Source organism: Artibeus jamaicensis, unplaced genomic scaffold (genome assembly GCF_021234435.1).
Source record: "Artibeus jamaicensis isolate MK-2021 breed Jamaican fruit bat unplaced genomic scaffold, CSHL_Jam_final contig_457, whole genome shotgun sequence".
In the NCBI taxonomy this organism is placed as follows: Eukaryota; Metazoa; Chordata; class Mammalia; order Chiroptera; family Phyllostomidae; genus Artibeus; species Artibeus jamaicensis.
Window position 1 is genome coordinate 158,649 of NW_026521840.1, and position 21,012 is coordinate 179,660.

General features: G+C 37.6%; 1 protein-coding gene and 1 pseudogene across 1 annotated transcript in view; one reads left to right on the forward strand and one right to left on the reverse strand.

Moving 5' to 3' along the window:
- LOC119041773 (vascular endothelial growth factor receptor kdr-like) overlaps nt 1-21,012 on the reverse strand; it is a 171,105-nt gene that overhangs the window by 42,528 nt on the left and 107,565 nt on the right. The window contains exons 13-16 of the mRNA XM_037135164.2: nt 13,305-13,598; nt 12,431-12,577; nt 12,121-12,246; nt 10,954-11,060 (exon numbers count right to left, since the gene is read on the reverse strand). Of these exons, the coding sequence (XP_036991059.2) occupies nt 10,954-11,060; nt 12,121-12,246; nt 12,431-12,577; nt 13,305-13,598 (674 nt within the window). The remainder of the gene's footprint in view (nt 1-10,953; nt 11,061-12,120; nt 12,247-12,430; nt 12,578-13,304; nt 13,599-21,012) is intronic.
- On the forward strand, nt 18,701-19,652 carry LOC119041774 (60S ribosomal protein L13a-like; annotated as a pseudogene).

Here is a 21,012-nt window from a genome sequence, read left to right on the forward strand (position 1 = left end):
GACTGCAGTGACACTGGCAGGAGCAAGGCACTAAAGATCTGGAGGCACAAGGAGCAACAGAGACGGCACCTGGAACACCTCTGGTAGAAACAATAGAAGATGGAAAATGCTGGATTTCAAACATAGCTAGTCAGCTCACCTAAAAGAAACAACCAACCAAAAAAACCTTACACTATACTGCCACCTACTGGAAAATAAAAGAAAAACCTCTACCAACCTGTTGAATTGTTAAAATTAAACAAAGTTGTGCCAAAATAAAAAAGGTTATTGCTACCTCACGTGTGCTGGCACAGTATCAGCTCATTAAGCACAACAAATAATCATGGTAACACAGTATCACAAAAATGATAATACTCCAGAAACCAAAATTAAAATCAAGAAAATTGTGATGTAAATGACAGAGCTTTCAAAATATCTGTCATTGAGAAACTCAGCAAGATACAAGAAAACCCAGAAAAGCAATTCAATGAGCTCTGAAATAAAACTAATTAACATAAGGAACATTTTACCAAAAAGACTGAAACTCTAAAATAATACCAAACATTCTGGAAAATGAAATGAAAATAACAAAATCAAGAAAATGAGATGAAAACTACATTAGAAAGTATTGCAAATACAGCAGACCATATGGAAGAGACAATTAGTGAGCTCAAAGTAAAAATCTAGAAATTATTCATGACAAAGGGGGGAGACAAGTGAACTTTTTAAAAAAGAAAGAACTCCAAACAACCACAGTATGAAAGTAGAAATCAACTATAAGAGAAAAGCTGGAAAAATTACAGATATGTTGAGATTAAATAAATGCTACTGAGAAACTTTTGGGACAAGAAAGAAATACAAGGAGGAGTCAAAAATACATGGGAACAAATGAGAATAAAAATAGGACATACCAGAATCTTTGGAATGCAGCAAAAAAGTTACCATAGGGGAGGTTTATAAGAGTCTGGGCTGAACTCAAGAAATAATATAAATTTTACATAAACAGTCTGAACTTACTACTGTCAGAAGAAAACAGGAAATAATAAAAATCAGAGCAGAAATAAATAAAACAATGACTAAAAAGACAACAAAAAGATTAATGAAAATAACAGTTGGTTCTTCAAAAAGATAAAGAAAATTGACAATCTTTTTAAAAAAGATTTTATTTATTTATTTTTAAAAGGTGGAAGGGAGGGAAAAAGAGAGGGAGAGAAACATCAATATGTGGTTGCAACTTGGGTGTCCCATAGTGGAGACCTGGCCCACAACCCAGGCATGTGCTCTGACTGGGAATCAAACTGGCGACCCTTTGGTTCGCAGTCTAGCACTCAAGCCACTGAGGCACACCAGCCAGGGCAAAAGTTGACCATTTTTAGCTCAACTTACCAAAAATAAAAAGATTCAAATAAATAACATCATAAACAAGAGTAGAGGTCACAATAAATATCACAGAACTACAAAGGATCATAAGAGAATGCTATAAAAGGCCATGCATTTTAAAATTGTGCAACCTAGAAAAAACAAATTTTTAGAATCATGCAACCTTCATAGACTGAATCACGAAGAAACAAAAAATCTGATTTGATGAACACTATTAAAGAAACTGAAACAATAATCAAAAACAACCCTCTAGAAAAACCTCCAGGACCATGCGGCTTCATGAATGAATTCTATTAAGCATTCAAAGAATATTTAATACCTATTCTTATCAATAGCTTTAAAAAATAAAGAGGAAGAAATATTTTTTTAAATATCACAAAGAACATTACCCTAATATCAAACACAGACAAGCACGTGCACACACACACACACACACACACACACACACATTAGAGGCCTACATCTCTGATGAACATCTATGTAAAAATCTTCGACAAGAGATTAGTAAAGTGAATTCAACAATAATTAAAAATTTATATACCACGTTCAATGGGTTTTGTTTAAGATTTTATTTATTTACATTTTTAGGGAGAGGAGAAGGGAGGGAGACAGAGAAGGAGAGAAACATTAATGTGCAAGAGAAACATCAATCAGTTGCCTCTCTCACACCCCCAAACTGGGGGGTGGAGGACCTGGCCCACAACCCAAGCATATGATCTGACCAGAAATTGAACTAGCTACTTTCTGGTTTGCAGGATGATGCCCAACCCACTGAGCCACACCAGACAGGGTCATACTCAATGGGTTTCATTCCAGGGATGCAAGAATAGTTCAACATCCACAAATCAATTAACATGATATACAACATTAACAAAATGGAGAATGAAAATTTTATGATCATCTCAATAGGTGCAACAAAAGCATTTGGCAAGAGTCAACATCTACTTATAGTAAAATTTTTCAATAAAATGTGTATAGAAAGAAAGTACTTTAGCATAATAAATGCAATATATGACAACTAAGTCATAATTGGTGCAAAATTGAATGCTTTTCCTATAAGACTGAAAGAAAGGATGCTTACTCTAGTCACATTTATTCAACATAGTATTGGAGGTCCTAGCCATAGCAACTAGCCAAGGAAAAGTTATAGAAATCATCCAAAAAGAAAAAAAGAAGTAAAACTATCAATATTTGTGATGACATGATTTTATATATAGAAAACATTAAAGAATCCACCAAAACACTATTAGAAATAATAAGTAAGTACAATAAAGTTGTAGAATACAAAATTAATATACAAAAATCTGTTACATTTCTATACACTAACAACAACTATTGGAAAGAAAAATGCAGGAAATAATCCTGTTTATAATTGTAACAATAAGAATAAAACACCAAGAAATAAATTTAACCAAGGAGGTGAAAGAACTGTACACTGAAATTGTAAGACATTGTTGAATGAGAATTGAAGAAGACATGAAGGAAACGAAAAGATAAGTCATGCTTATGGATTGAAAGAATTATTGTTAAATATTTATATTACACAAGCCACTGTATGGATTCAATGCAATCACTATCTATGCACTGTAGTATAGGTACCATGCACTAATCAATTGCACCACTGGAGCTCCTGCAATCCCTATCTAAATCCCAATGAAAATTTCTACAGAAATAGAACAAGAGACCCCCAAACTGTGTGGAAACACCAAAGACCTCAAACAAACAAACAAACAAACCAAAGCAATACTGAGAAACACATCAGCAAAGCCAAAGGTATCACACTCCCTGATTTCAAACTATACTACAAAGATATAGAAAGCAAAACAATATAGTATTGGTAGAAAAATGGACAGACACACCAATGGAACAAAATTAATAGCCCAGAAATAAACTTGCACATATATAGACAACTAATATATGACAAAGGAGTCAAGAGCATACAATTGAGAGAGTAAAGTCTCTGCAATAAACCGGACAGTCACACTGAAAAGAATGAAACAAGTCCACTATCTTATATCATAAAAAAATAATAAAAGATAGATTAAAGACTTCAAATTAAGCCCTGGCTGGTGTAGCTCAGTGGATTGAGCATGGGCCTGCAAACTAAAGGATCGCAGTTCAATTCCCAGTCAGGTCAGATGCCTGGGCTGCAGGCCAGTTCCCAGCGGGGGACACACGAGAGGCAACCATACATTGATATTTCTCTCCCTCTCTCCTTCCCTTCCCCTCTAAAGATAAATGAATAAAATCTTTTAAAAAATGACTTCAAATTAAGACCACAAACCATAAAACACATTGAAGAAAACATAGGCAATAAGCTCTGGGATATTATTCTTAACGCAGTTTTTGTGTATTTGATCATAATGGTAAGGGAAACGAAAACAAACAGAAAAATAAACAGAACTCCATCAAACTAAATGGCTTCTGCACAGAAAAAGAAATCATCAAGAAAATGAAAATGCAATCAACCAAATGGCGGAAGATATTTATTTGCAAATGACAGTTTTTTTAAATCTTTACACAAAGACATTTTTCATTGCTTTTTAGCAAGAGAGTAAGGGAGGGAGGGAGAGAGAAACATCCATGTGAGAGAAACACAGATTGGTTGCCTTTCATATGCACCTTGATGAGGATAGAACTCACAGCCTAGCTGTGTGCCCTGACCAGGAATCAAACCTGTAACCTTTCGGTGTATGTGACGATGCTCCAACCAACTGGCCAGGGCTGCAAATGATACTTTTGATAAGAGATTAATTTCCAAAAAATACAAAGAATTCATAAAACTCAACAACAAAAATACTCTAAATAATAAATGGGCAGAGGGTCTGAATCAAATTGTCCCAAGAAACACAGATGGCCAACAGACACATTAAAAGATATTCAATATCACTAATTATTAGGGAAATGCAAATCAAAACCAGTGAAATATCACCTCATACCTGTCAAAATGGCTTTATCAAAGTGTCGACAAACATCAAGTTTTGGCGAGGATGTAGAGAAATAAGAACCATCATGTGTTGTTGGTGAAACTGTAAACTGTTACAGTAACTATGAAAAACACTATGCAAGTTTCTCAAAAAAGTGAAAAATAAAACAACCATACAACCCAGCAATTACAATTCTGAACATTAATGTGAAGACAAAGAAGACGCTAATTCAAAAGCTTTATGCCACCTTATGTCTAGTGCAGCAGTGTTTACAATAGCCAATATATAGAAGCAACTTGGGTGTTTATCGACAAATGAACGGATAAAGATTATGTATTTCTGCATATATATATATATATTGCATTATATATGTATAGATACACATGTATAATGGAATATAATTAATTCTTTCATTAAAAAGAATGAAATCTTACCCTACGCACAACATAGATAAACACAGAGGGTATTATAGACAAAGTGAAATAAGTCAGACACAGAAGGACATATATTGTATAATTTCACTTATATGTAGAACATTCTTAAAACCATCTAAACTAAACCAAAGAGAAATAGACTCACAGATACAGACAACTAACTGATGGTTGCCAGAGTGGAGGCAACTGGGGAGTAGGTGAAAGGGTGAAGTGATAAGAGGTAGAAACATCTAGTTATAAAATAGATAAGTCACGGGAATGTAATGTATACTACAGGAAATATAGACATTCATGTAGATTCACTGTGTTGTACATCTGAAAGTAATATACATTATAGGTTAACAATACTTTATTAATAAAAGATGAATTGAAGCATATTAACAATAAGTTAGCAAAATAATTAATACAGAGGTAAATAGAAAAGACTATTGTTATTTTTTGTAATATGAATGACCATTCCACACAAAATATATAACATTGTATTATAATATTTTTCATCTATATGAATATAATACATACAACAACTATAGCATGAAGGATAGGTGTTTATAAATATACTTTCAGCCCTGGCTGGTGTAGCTCAGTGGATTGAGCACAGGCCTGCGAACCAAAAGATCGTGGTCTGATTCCCAGTCAGGGCACATGCCTGGGTTACAGGCCAGTTCCCAGCAGGGGACGCACGAGAGGCAACCATACATTGATATTTCTCTCCCTCTCCCCTTCCCTTCTAAAGATAAATAAATAAAAATTTAAAAAAATAAAATATATATAGACTTTCATAGTAGCAAGTTTTCTACATTTTCTTTTTTTAATTTTTATTGAACTCATTGAGGTGGCACTGGTAAGTAAAATTATAGGGGAAACAGCCCAGTGCCCATCAGCAGATGAGTGGATAAAACAACTATGGGACATTTACACAATGGAATACTACTCGGCCTTAAAAAAGGAGAAAATTTTACCCTTTGCAACAGCATGGTTGGACCTGGAGAATATTATGCTAAGTGAAATGAGCCAGTCAGAGAAACACAAATGCCATGTGATCTCACTCATACGTGGAATCTAATGAACAAAATAAACGCAGGAACAAAATAAAACCAGAGGTATGGACACGTGGAACAGACGGACAGATCTCAGAGGATAGGGAGGTGGGGAGACTGGAAAAATTAGCTAAAGAATGTATATGCACATATGCATGGCCCATGGACACAGACAACAATGTGGGGAAGACTTGGGGGGATGGGGTTTGGTGGAGAGGAGAAAAGTAGGGGGAAATGTGGCACATCTGTAATACTGTCAACAATAAAAAATTATATAGGTTTCAAGTGTGCAATTCTATAACACATCATCTGTACACTGTGGTGTGTTTTCATCATCCAAAGTGAAGTCTCTGTCCGTCATCATTTATCCATTTACCAACAAGTTTTCTGTATTTTATATGACACAGTACAATATTAACTGTAAGTAAACTGCATTGAGTTAAGCATGTTTATTGTAACCCTTAAAGCAACCACTACAAAAAAAATGCAATAGAAAACATTGCTAAAGAGTCAACAGATAAAATAAAATGGGATTATATAATAATATTAAACTGGAAAGAAGGTAGGAAATGAGGCCAGTAGGAGGATAAGCAGTGGATAAGGAGATCAGCAATAATTTCAACAAAACAGAATAAAAATAAATTGTAAAATAAGACATAAGTCTGACCATAATCCATAACTAAATTTTAATGAACTAAACATTCTAATTAAAATTCAAAGAATTCAGAATGAATTTAAAAGTAATATCATTTATAATAGGTGATATGTAAATATAAAGACTCAGATATTTGATATTAAAAGGATGAGAAAAGATGTACCATGCAAATGGTAAAGATTAAGAAGGTGGAATGGCTATACTAATATCAGATAAAGTGAACCTCAAGATAAAAAGCATTCCCAGAGCTACTGAAGAAGACCAGGGATAGTTTAATCTAAGTAAGGCACTCATCTTAGGCATAAAATTTAAGGATGTCAAAAAAATCAGTGATCAAGATTAATGACATTTTATTGCAAAATTTTAAAAATAAAAATTAATATAAAAATAAGTAGTACTATTTTTCCTCTTGTCTCAGGTGCCAATATGGCTCAGCTTGGCACTGTTACTGAATCTGTCTTTAAAATGAAAAGAACATTCTCAATCTGATTTAAAAAAACTATAAAAAACCTTCAGCTAAGAGTATACTTAATGGTGAAATAATTAATGTTTCCCCTTTAATATCAGGAATAATGCAATAACTTTAACTAGACATTGCATTGCATTGTTAGTCCTACCCAGTAAAAATAGAAATAGTAATAAAAATAAAAGAGAAATAAAAGATTTAGAAGAAAGCGGTAAAGCTGCTACTTTTCACAGATGGCAAAGTAAACACAAAAAATTCTAAGGAACTTAAAAAACAGCTACTAGATAATATGTGAATGTAACAAGTTCATATGATATAGTGGATATATTTAAAATTATATTTTCATAACTAGCAAAAAACAAAAAGGAAATAAAGTTCTACACTTAATTCTATTATTAATACAATAGCCCCCACAAATGAAAATAACTACAGGGACTTTTAACAAAATATTTTACATTTTAGCCCTGGCTGGTGTAGCTCAGTGGATTGAGTACAGGTCTGCAAACCAAAAGATCATTGGTTCAATTCCCAGTCAAGGCACATGACAGATCCAGGTCCCCAGTAGGGGGCACAGGAGAGGCAACCACACATTGATGTTTCTCTCCGTCTCTGTCTCCTTCCCTTCCCATCTGTCTAAAAATAAATAAATAAAAATTTAAAAATCTTTAAAATATTTTTTATATTTTATACTAAAAATTACAAAATGTTGATGGATAAAATTAAAGAAGATATAATTGACAGGAGAGATATTATATATTCATGAACCTAAAGACTCAATATTGTTGAAATGTCAATCCCCTCCAAGTTGATGTATAAATTCATAGAAATAAAAAACAATCACAATTCTACCAGGTTGTTAAATTAAAACTCCAAAGCTTGTTGAGAACAGGCTGACAGCTGCTCAGGGGATGCTGGGAGGAGTGGAGGGATGGAGAAAAAAAGAGAGAAAAGAACTTACAGACATGGACAACAGTGATCGCAGTTGTGGAGGGGGGTGGAGGGAGATGAAGGAGGGTACAGGGGGATAAATGGAGATGGACAGAGACTTGACTTGGGGTGGTGCACACACAGTACAGTGTACAGGCGATGTGTTGTGGAATTGTGCACTTGAAACCTGTACAATTTGGTTAACCACTGTCATTCAAAAAATTCAATAAGAAGGAAAAAAGAGTTCTCTCACCCCAATAAATTTAATTTAAAAAGAATAACTTCAGAAACATCAGACATACCCATAATAAAATGGTAAGAATAAAAATATATTGTGAGTTAAATAAAAGAACAAGAGAGAGAGAAAGAAAGAAAGAAAGAAAGAAAGAAAGAAAGAAAGAAAGAAAGAAAGAAAGAAAGAAAGAAAGAATATAGAAAGAGATGTGGACACATGGAACAGACTGACAGCTGTCAGAAGCGAGGGTTGGGGCACTGGATGAAAGAAGGTGAAGGGTTCAACGAAAGAACATACACGCATAACCCATAGATACAGACGGCAGTGTGGGGATGGCCAGAGGGAAGGGGATGCAGGGAATGGGTGGGGGTGGGCAAAGGGGGGGAATGGGAACATTTGTAATAGTATCAACAATAAAAATAGAGTTAAAAATTTTAAGTTAAAAATAAAATTCTTCAAAGAAACAAAGAAAAATGGAATCATGTGACTTTATAACTAGTTGGAAAGTCTTTGTGAAACCACCTAGTCTAGTGCTTTCAAAATGTGGGTTATGGCTTATCAGTTGGTTGAAAAATGTAGAAGTTCACAGCCAGCATTTTGAAAAAGAAATAAAATAGAAAATTTGTATATTACATGCAGTAGAAGTAAAACATTTTTAATATAACGTTTGATTCAGTTACACTGGATCATGGCAGAAAATGCACTTTTCACTGATGGTCTCTGTATAAAAAGTATATTTGAAGACACTACTCTATCCAGTCCAATCCCCTCACTTTAGAGATAGAGAACGAAATGATCAGAGAGGTAAAAAAGTTGCTCCAAGTCAAGCATTAAGGTAGCAGCAGGGGAGAAATACGTGCATGCTGAGGGATTATGATTCTTGCCCCAGCACTGACCAGGGCCTGAGGCACATTAAACACCTACTGAACTTGTGATGATGGCAGTCAAGGAAGAGTAGGTGACTCTACCCTAAACTTCAGTGTGGAGACCAAATGAGAAATCATGGACTTAGGCCACCTTTTCTGTAATCAAGGTAGACATCATCCATCTAGAGTCCTAAGATTAAAATGACCAACTTGAGTCTAAGATACAGTCTTTTGTTTCCAACCTCTATCTCCATCCTTGATGCATCCTTACACCAAGATGTTGACAAAAGAGAAACAAAGAGATGTTCTAGGGAGAGGAGAAGATTTGTTGTTTTATGTCTATTAATATAGAAGAAAACCAGAAAGATGTAGAATAAGGGATCCCAGACTAAAAGCTAGTATCTAGGAGAACTTTAATAAGATTCAGGAACTTCTGTCAACCTCCTCTAATTAACCAGCATTAATTTTGTCCCTCCCGTTTCTTTTTAGTGATAACATTAAAACCCTTTACATCTAAAGCTCTGGTTCTTGTATTCAGTGTTAGCAAAGGAAGGAAAACCAATAAGATTGGCTAACTCTGTAGCCAGCTTTAAGGGAAATCTGTGAAACAGTGTAAAATAGAGGCATTTGGGAATAGAAATCTGAGTCCCTGGAGGCTGAAGAAAGTAAAGGATCAGTGACAGCTGGCTAGCTTAGGTCTCAGATATGTCCCCAGTGGCTTAACTGGCAGGAAATCTTGGAGCTTCACGACACCACTGGAACATTTACCACAGCTGTGCATTTGCTTGGCCTGCAAGACCTCTTGACACATTTCGTAAGTCAGGCCTAACCTTGTTTCCCGCCAACTACCTGCATCAGCACTCAGCAACAAGAGATTTGGCCTGAATCCACACTTGAATTTTTCTCTTAATAATTTAACTTTTACAAAATGGAGTTTGTAACATATTAAAAAATTGTTTTTAAAACAAAATAAGTTGCCTTGGAAACAAAAGTAAATAAGAGCCAATTTATCACTTAAGAAGGCTTTAGTTTTGGCCACTATATGTTAATCCATAGTCTATAAAAATATCTAACATTAATAGATATAAAAGTTATATAGTTATAGCTATGAATATTAAACATCAACCCAGCTGATACATTATAATCTTCTAAAAATGATTTTTGACATTAGGTATATTAACTTAAAATTGGAGATGGGCCCATCAATAGATGAGTGGATTAAAAAGTGTGTGTGTGTGCGCGCACGTGCACACAATGGAATATTACTCAGTCATAAAAAATGAAATCTTATCATTTATGACAGCGTGGATGTACCTAGAAGGTATTATGCCAAACGAAATTAAGTCAGAGAGAGAAAGACAAATACCACATGATTTCACTTACATGTGGAATCTAAAGAACAAAATAAATGAACAAACAAAATTAAAACAGACTCATAGACACAGAGAGCAAATGGGTGGTTCCAGTACAGGGGATGTTGGAGTAATAGGTAAAAGAGGTGAAGGGATTGAGAAGTACAGATTGGCAGTTACAGAGTAGTCACTGGGATATAAAGCACAGCATAGGGAATACAGTCAATAATATTGTAATAATTCTGTATGGTGCCAGGTGGGTACTGGAAATATCAGGGGAATCACCTTGTAAAGTATACCATTTTCTAACCACTGTGCTGCATATGTGAAATTAATATAAGATAACATTGAATGTAAACTATAATTGAAAAATAAAATTAAAAATATTGAGATAGAATCTGAGTGGGTAGATGTGTTCTTACATCAGTTCCCAATGTTTTAGGAGGCATAAAGTAAAAACTCCATTACATTTTAGTTCCTAATACCCACCTCAAACACACACACACACACACACACACACACACACACACACACACACACATTGCTTGCACACAATCTTTCTCTGTTGCCTAGATAAATAGTAATATTAACCAAGAAATTTATCTGAGACAAAAAGTATACCAGGTTCAGCTTTCAAACCATTTCAACTGCACATGAGGCAGCTGTAAGACCCCAGAGTACTTTTTCACCCTTACCTTTCGGAGTTTACGAATAACCAGGGTTAGAAGAAGCCAGAAAAGGGTAGCTGCAAGGCCAGTACAAACAAGAATGATGACTTCAATATTGGATTTGTCTTCAGAGCCTGTAAAGACATTGAAGACAGAATTTATTAAAATAAAAATGTTATAGTGCCTCAGCCATTATCTATCATCAGTTTATAAGAAAAATAAGTTAGTTCACTGAAGAGGCTGAGAGGAAGAGAGAAAATTACTGCCTTTTGGAAAGCATATTTCATTTCTAAAGGACAAATGTCACCAAGTAGGAATAATAAAATCCCTACCACATAGGATTACCGAGAATACTAAATGAAATAGCTAGAAGTGAAAATAGCGCCATATATGGCTTATAACTTTTTTAAACCTATTTTATTATTATCAGTTTTCTGTTTTTTATAGTTCAGACTCTGGATTATCTCAGACCACTAGAAGACAAGATTATTAAATCAGTTTATATGGTTTGCCTGGTAGACCCTAGAAAAGTGTAACTGAATGTGCAAAAGGCTTTAGGAATACTGAGATGGTTATTCCAACCCTCAGCATTTCTTTCAGCAGATACAGCTTTGCCCTTAATAGTTAAATACTCATCATAATGTAATGACTCATCATAATCCAATGACTCCAGCACATTGGAGTCAAACCACCTTGCCATAACCTTCAGCAAGTATCTTATTTTCTTTGGGCTTCATATTTACAATATTAGGGGAGCAAAGGTCTAACTTTCTATGCTTATATTTCCAAATGCCATCCAATAGTTTCCAATCCACCAAAGGGAAGTACTCTTATTTGATATTTTATATTTTGTAAAGCATTTCCTTATCTTGGACTTCATCTGTATCACCCCTGAAACATACAGTACAGCTGGTATTATTCTCATGTCAGAAAGGAGAAATTTGAGACTGAAAAAGGCTAAATGACTTATGCAAAATTCTATCAAGTTTGTTGCAAGTATGGGGTTCTGAATCCAGGTTTTCCAAATCATACTATTCCACATACCTTCCCATTGAAAGTGAATATATTAAATGCACAGTCATGCTTGCCTTCTTCATGGTCATTCTACACTGTGTCCCCATCACCAAATGCATTTTTTCCCTTTTTTGAGATCCATTATTGATTATCAATACAGATGGGTATTTTCCAACTTACCTTCCACAGTGATAAGAGCTGCAGTGCTGACTTCCCCCAACTCATTGGTCGCTTTGCACTGATATATGCCCTCATCTTCTTTTTTGGCTCGCTCAATAATAAGGCTGTTGTTCTCAAAGGAGATTCCTGCATCAACAATGCCCCCCCATTATTATCTGAGGTATTTGCATGGAAGCCCAGTCTTAGAGTATGTGAACCCCCCAACTCATTAAGTCAACCTTGGAACAGTTTCAGTCAAGTCATCTCTGAGGAGTTGCATCAAGCCAGGCCCTCTTGACTGGAAACAATGCCACAAGATCTTCAGACTTACCTGAAGCAGCGAGAACAGGAACTCCATCTTTCAACCAGTGGATGTTAGGCCATGGTGTTCCACTCACATTGCAGTTCAGCAAAATCTTGCCACTGATGTTGACCTCAATATTGGTAAGATTCTCAATAATGAATGGAGCAACTCTTTCTGTAGCGACCAGAGTAAAAGAGGACAAGATTTTGAGGCAGGGTACCATAAATGTGCCATTTCATCTCTGCCTCAGCCTTCATATTTAATTAGATATTTGGATGGTTAAGTGTTACCGTATTCGGGAGAAGAGAAAATGGATAGGGCTAAAAATATACTGCATAGGTGAAGTGTTTGGCAGTTTGCATTTTCTATTCTTCAAGTTACTCCATAATCCTCACACTTAGTAAGGTCATCTTTTTTTTAAAGATTTTATTTATTTATCTTTAGAGAGGAAGGGAAGGAGAGAAGGATAGAAACATCAATGTGTGGTTGCCTCTTGTGAGTCCCCTGCCAGGAACTGGCCTGCAACCCAGGCATGTGCCCTGGCTGGGAATTGAACCACAATCATGTGGTTTGCAGGCCCATGCTCAATCCACTGAGCTATGCCAGCCAGGGCTTGGTAAGGTCATCTTTAGTCAGCTCAAGCAATAAAAGTGGCTGCTGAAGAGTTTTGGTATTAGAAGGACCACAACGGTCCATTCCTCAATTTTTCTATCATCTGTTTGACACAGAGTATATAATTCATTGAGATCCTTTTCTTGAAATGTCTCTAAGGGGCTTCAGGAAACAAAAGATTGGTTGGCCCAGTCCTAGTAATACAGAAGCAAGAACCCCATTCTGGTTCCATAGCCCACCCAGCAGTTGTCTCAAATGCTAAGTTCTAGGGAAATCTCCCCAACTGTACCTCTAATTAGGAGCTGAGTGGTGTGTTGCATCATCTTGGTGATGTTCCTCTGGGTCCAAGCTTTGCACTTGTACTGCCCTTTGTCCTTCTGGGTCACATTTTTAATCACCAGCGTCAATGAGATGGAGTAGTTATTTTTTAAGCTTTCTGTGTACATAACAGGAATCTTCTCTCCAAGGGGGTTGAACCAAGCGAGGTGAGTGTAGATATACTTAGCTGCCTTGCATTTGAGCCGGGCATCATAGCCCTCAATCACAGAGACCAGGGGTTCTGCCTCCATGAAGCCAGCCACATCTGTGAGGAAATGTCACTGTGAATATCACTAGGCCCAAGAAACTGCTATATAACAACATGCTTTGTGCTTTCTCCTGAGAACCAAGTTGTAGAGATACAGCAGACTCCATCAAAGACAAGTGTCTAGTAGCAAAGACTCAACTACATTAAGTTTTCAGTATCAGTTCCTAAGTTTCCTTCTAAATGCTCACAATGGCAGAAGCCATTTTTAGCCACACACAGCTCCAAATTTGTTCCCAAGTAGGTGTGAGCAGAGCTTTGAAAATATTTTCATATGTCTCCTATTATGAAGAAGGTAGGCAATTAAGTATTTTTATTGATACAATGTCATCAGGTCAAATAGTTCCCCACTCCCATGTTATCACCAGAATATTACAGAGTCTGAGAGTCTGCTATTATAAGTGACTCACATATTTATTGCCCGACTTACAAACTTCGTGGCAATTCCCTCACATTAATCTTGAAAACAAACCTGAGACAAATAATATCCTCAATCTCATTTCACAGATTAAAGAAAGAACATGTACTGAATACACAGTGGAGATAAGACTGAGACACCAGGTCTACTGATCTGAGTTTGCATTTTTGCCATTTCATGCTGCCTCTCCACAGGTAAGTTCTTATTTTGGAATCTACACTACAGATGCTTTTCTGTTGGATTAAAACATGATGTCTACAGGAGAAGAGCATCTAAATGCAAATTTCTGAGAGGAAAAAAAGGTACCACAAAAGCTCTAAGGCAGATACTAACACTGAATCATTTAGCGCACATGTGATTTGGAAAGAAAATAGAGGGCTTTGTCAAAATCAAACTCTGAACACCCAGATTTTGACTTGAAAGATAACATGCAGAAACACTTTTAATCCTTTTTTTAAAACACAATTTTATTTATCCTTTTTTTTTAGAGAGAGGGAAAAGGAGGGAGAAAGGGAGAGAGAGAAACATCAATGTGTGGTTGCCTCTCAAGCGCTCCCTACCAGGGACCTGGCCTACAACCCAGGCATGTGCCCTGACTGGGAATTGAATTAGAGACCCTTTGGTTTGCAGGCCAGCACTCAATCCACTGAGCCATACCAGCCAGGCCTTTTTGCAAATAGAATTGATATAAATTATAAATAAATACTTGAGTATCATATCAATGTCCCTACCCCCAAGAAATACATCAATTTTCACTTCTGAACATCACACACACAAAACTTTGCACACACTTTATTTTAACTAGCAATGGCTACAAACAGTCTGAAGAGATTAGCTGTTGGATAAGAAAAACCATGGTCTTGATTCAGGCCTAGAGGTTTTAATTCATTGGCTTTGTGTGTGTGTGTGGTGGGGGGCAGTGTCTGTGGAGGGTTAGGAATAATAGAAGGTATTCCTGCAGCCCACACTTTGAGATTAGAATTAAATGATTAAAACATCCTACTTGTCATACAATCGTATTACTGTTTCTTATGGCTACTTGCTTCCAGCACCCCAAAATTTGCACCCCAAGATTTGTTTTCTCTACCAATATTTATCTTGATAAAGTCTACCACTGTTTTGAATATATCAACATTTTTATCAAGGCTCACAAAATGTTTTCATAAAACTAAATAATTTCTTAATGCTTTTTATTTAATATGTCTTATATCACAATAGGTTCAGTGGTTTTTTAAAAATATATTTTGGAGCATGGATCAGGTAGAAGCCAGTAAAGGGGGGATAAATGGTGACAGAAACAGACTAGTCTGTGGATGGTGAACACACGATACAATATATAGACAACGTATGATAGAGTTGTCCACTTGAAAATTAATTAACCCATGTAACCCAAATAAATTCAATAAAGTCTACCTCTTGATCAATCACAGCAGTGATGTCTTGACTGAAGAATATGGTTGGCTGAAATCTGCCAGCTCAGCTGGCAGATTTCAAATTCTGGGTCCATGTTATCTAGTCCACTCAGTACTGAACGTTCATGTCCCTGAACTCCAGCATCAAGTTGTTGATGCTGAAGGCACATTCAGGCATGTGTAAGTGATTGCTGAATGCGGGATAACTGCCCTCTCCTTCCACTTAACTTTTTTATTACCATGAAAGCTTGGAATTATTTTTGTTCTCTGTGGCCACTCTTAGGCTACATTGCCATTTGTCTACTGGACATTCCTACTTGGGGATCCCATTAGCATGTCAACAATTTCATAACCAAAAATACCTCTTTGATTTTATTCCCCTCAGACCCATCTTCCTTTAAATTTTTCTGTTGTGGAACACATTGTTTTCCTATCAACCAAGAATTAAAACCTCACTATTATCTTTGATTCTTCCATCCCTCCCCTCTTCCACATCTCACCTCCCATCAGTTGCCAAGTTCTATCAATTGTTCCTCTGCCACAGCTTTCCCTTCACCCTTCCTCTCAGTCTCCACTCTGCAGCTATCCCAGTCTGGGCAGTCATTACCTCATGCCCGAACGTTTAAATGGTTTCCTAACTGGGTTGCTCTTCTCCAGTCTCTCCACACTCCAAACCATCTCCACTGGCCACCTCACTCATCCTCCTGAACCGTAACTTTGATCAAAACCACTATCAAAAACTCTCAAAGACTCTCCATTGCTTCCAAATAAAGTTAATATTCCTCCCTCATTTATTCAAAGTAGGCCTCTCTAAGGCCCCATTCTTCCTCACCAACTACAGCATCCAGCTTCTCCACAAATTATGTTTTTACACACCCAGTTGCTTCTCATGCTCCACAGATCTGTAACATTGGCCTGTGGTAATCTTTCAGTGCCAAGTAGAAGTTCACCTCCCCAGACAGGTCTCCTTTGACCACCCAGTCTAAAGCAGGCTTCCTCACTCTACCTTATCATTCTCCCTTTCATGCAATTAATGCAAGTATAAAATATTCATTTATTTATTTGTTTACTGTTTCTTTCCAATGCTGCAATGCAAACTCTGTGAAGACAAGGACCACACAAGTTTTAGTCAATGCTAGAGCCCTAACATCTAACACAGTGCTAGTCATGCCGTAGACACCCAATAAATATTGGTGGAATGAACAAATGTTAATTGGTTAATTCCAATCTGTCTAACTTTTGCTCATGCCACCCTCTTTCCCTCAAATGTGTTTCCCAACATCTCTTTTTTGGTTAGTAATACCTATCCATGTGTTCCATTCTTTTCTTTTTTAACATTTTTAATTTATTTATCTTTAGGGGGAAGGGAAGGAGAGAGGGAAATATCAATGAATGGTTGCCTTTCATGCGTCCCCTCCTGGGAACTGGCCTGCAACCCAGGCATGTGCCCTGACTGGGAATCAAACCAGCAACCGTCTGGTTCACAGTCCCGCACTCAATCCACTGAGCCACACCAGCCAGGGCTGTTCTGCTCTTCTTTGAAGTCCTTTTGACTGCCCCTGCCCAAGCTGACTCTTTAGATTATAAAACTGCTTCAGGTCAGGAATCCCTTCTTGGCTGTTACAAAGCACTTTGGGAACACACAACAATTACTGATAAATGTTTGAAAGTGTTATGATTAATGATAACTTTTTCTATGATGTAGTCGACAAGAATATAACGATGGGATCTGGGAGATTGACTTTTGGGAGAGAAATTTAATATAACTATACTTACTATCCTTAAAACTATTATAAAGTCAGCCACCAAAAGGTCAGAGGGTCTCAGAAAGATAAACAGCCTTGCTTCATGCCATGCCAAGTCATGCTTCCTGACAAAACTTATGTGTGTCTGAAATCTTGACAGGTAAAGACAAAGCCCTGAATTTCATGCCATGGAGGTATCTTTCAGCTTTAGCCTCTGAAACGAATAATGTCGTATTTAACAAAGAACTGAGTGCTGAGATGGATCAGATACTTTATTATTATGGACTGAATTTTTTGTGTCCCCTACAAGTTTCTATGTTGAGGCCCTACAACCCAATGTGATGCTATTTGGAAGTGGGGCCTTTGAGAAGTAATTGGAAGTTTCTATCAGGCTGTGAGGGTTAAGCCCTCATGATGGGATTAGTATCCTTATAAGAACAAGAGAGACCAGAGCTTTCTCTCTTTCCACCATGTGGGGACACAAGGAGAAGGCACACATCTGCAGGCCAGAAAGAGCCCTCACCACGGAACCAAATTGGCTAGCACATTGATCTTGGACTTCCCCTCGCTCAAGAACTATAAGAAATAAATTCCAATTGTTTAAGCCATCCAGTCTGTGATATTTTGTCATGACAGCCTAGGCCGAGACATTGATATTTCAAGCTTTTTTAGAGGAGACACAAGAAGGTTGCTCTGTATTCTGCATGACTGAAATTGACCTGACCAGTGAACCTAACAGGAAGTTATGACTGGTTTTGTTGGCTGCATTTGAGCCTCTTGTATCCTTTCCTTTCTTCCTCTTCCCCTATATGGCTATACGGATTTATGGATTTGCAGCCTGACATTTCAAAGGATGTGCCACTGCCTTCTTTCCCCACCCCAGCCTAATATAGATGTCTCCAATGACTCATGCAAGTAAAACACTTGCTTTAGCATATGATGCGCACTCTAGAAAGCATGACTTATGGGAACCAGATGAAGGAATTCAGGCTTTAAAATCTGGATATTTTTGTCTTCAGATCTTTGAAGGTCTGCCACTAGGAAGAGTAAGCAGACAGGCTTTGTTGCAACTTCAGTAGGATTAGGAATGTGGGTGGAAGCAAATTTAGCGTAAGGACAAAATTTCTAATAAAGATGCCCCAAGATGAAACAAGCTGCCCTGGGAAGTGGGGAAACAGTTCTCTATCACAAGGAACACTCAAGCTGAACTTGAATGACTTCTTGGTAGAAATATGCTTACAATTAAAGCATTAGGAGAAGGGGCAAGAAGGTCTGACTAGGTGACCTATCAGAATCTTTATGATCCTGGCAATGTGTGATTTAGGACACTGAGAAGGAACAATTAAGAAAAGCTTTTGTACACTCTATTACTTTGGTTCTTAATTCTCTAGGAATACCCTCCTGTGCACTCTGGTCCTGGAAAAGCAAAAAAGCTGTCCAGAAAACTCTGTCTGAGGCATATTAAGAAGCACAGAGCATCTTTTGAGTGTCAAAAACTATTGGACCTTTCTCAGGCAGCTGCTGAAGATGGTGGAGGGGCAGGCCCCGGTGCTCGATGTCCAAGGCCATCTTTTGAGTTGCCTGGAGGCCACTGTGGCCAAGTAAGTGCTGCTGGACTGGAAAGTGGTGGCTGTATGCTATGAGGGCATCAACATTTCTGTTAATTTCTACAGAAACAAGTTGAAATACCTGGCCTTTCTCTACCAGTGGATGAACACCAACCCCTCCTGCCACCCATACCATTTCTGAGCCCCTAGCCAACTCCTTTGGTGGACCACGCAAAGCATGCTGCCCCACAAATCAAGCAAGGCCAGGCTGTGTTAGACCGCAGCTTTTACAATGTCAGGTGTGTGATGGGATCCTATTGCTCTATGACCAAAAAAAAGCAAATGGGCCTTGGCCAGGTAGCTCAGTTGGTTAGAGCATTGTCCTGATATGCCAAGGTTGTAGGTTCAATCCCCAGTCAAGACACATACAAAACAGAATCAACCAATGAAAGCATCAGTGGAACAACAAATCTCTCTCTCTCTCTCTCTCTCTCTCTCTCTCTCTCTCTCTCTCTCTCACACACACACACATCAGTAAAAAAAAAAGGATCAACCAGTGAATATGTAACTGGGTGAAATAACAAATTGATGTCTCTCTTTCTTTCTCTCTCCCTTCCTCGCTCTAAAATCAATACGTTTTTTTTAATTACAAATTTTACAAAGAGAAAGCAAATGATGGTTTCTGCTGCCCTTGAGGTTGTGTGTCTGAAGTCAACATGGAATTCTGCCTACCTAGGGTGCCTGGCTCATGAGGTTGGCTACAAGTACCAGGCAGTCACCGCCACTCTAGAGCAGAGGAAGGACAAGGCCAAAATCCATTACCAGGGGGAAAAAAGCTGCTCATGAGGCTGTGGAAGGAGGGTGAAAAGAACGTGTAGAAGAAAAGGGACAAATACACAGAGGTCCTCAAGACTCATGGACTCCTGGTCTGAGCCCAGTACAATTGACTGTTAATTCCTCATGCTTGGCTTAGCCTGCCCTTTCTCCATCACTGCCCTAGAATGTGGGAGACCCCCTGGGCACCCTGAGCCTTAGAACACTGAGAACACAGAAGGGGTCTTAGTCACTGCTGTTAAGGAAAGGTGTTTTTAAAAGTTTAAATGACTCTAAGAGCTGCACAACATAATTTGCTCATGACATACTCATGCGAGTTTTAGGAAATCAATGGCTGGAACAGGTAGGTGAGTTTTAATATTTACAAGCCAGCTGGAAAACACAAGCTTCAACTTCCCATGTGATTAGAAACTATCCTCTGCAGCTTTTAGTATGTGAGGTGATGCTCGGGGACAGGATGAACCTGGTGTTGTATGAGGGTAGTTACAGATGCATAGACTGGGACGGCCAGCCGCAAAGTCACAGGCACTGCCCCTGTGCCTTCCGTGTACCTTATAATCAGAAATGAATTAATTAATTTTAAAGAAAAATTTTTATCTGGAGACCACAATGCCATTGATTTTTGTGATAAATGGGCAAGAGATGAGGTCATACATATCAAAGCTTCTGGAAATTTGGCAGAGACAGCTAAGAGGGGCTTTGGGTATGAAGAATCTCAATTCCATTTTCCTTGTGTTTGTTTTAGCATTGCTGCACCTCAGATATAAACCATGGCAGGGTCCAAAGGTCAGCTGAGCTCAAATTATCAGCTTATAACAGCTAAATCTCTTTAAACGAGCTGCTTATTCCTTAAAAGGACAAGTCTTAACCTAAAATTTTTGGCTATAAAAATTACAAACAAGTCCAATGAATACAAATACAACATTAGACATGTGCTTTTCATTGTAATTATTAAAAAACAACTATGAAATATTCAATGTATGTATATCCGTTAGCTGGGGCAGAAGTCAAGCCATATACAAAGCACTATTTTGTTTGAAAACCAGAATCCTCATGGGACATGAGTTATAAATGAAAGAAGTCCCAGCCATGCCATTAGGGCTTAGCTTTAGGGTAAAAGAATTTGGAGACGCCATTTTCAATTCAGACTACACTCTTCATCTGTTGGGTGCCTATGTTTTTAATGCTCAGTTGAATTTTATCTGGAAAAGATGAGGAGCTCATCTGCTGCATTCACTGTTAGGCTCCAGCAGAGAATTCTTGTGGATGGTCCTATCTGTATTCTGAGCAACACATACTAGAAGGGGTTTGATTCTACTTCATTCCACTGCTTCTTCTGGACAAATGTTCTGGCAGAGAGCCTCTGAATATGATCCATTGTTTTTTCTCATGCCATTTGCTCAGGAAAGTCCATCCCTTTTGGTAAGAAGCAATGTGATAACAGCGAAGTCCCTCTGT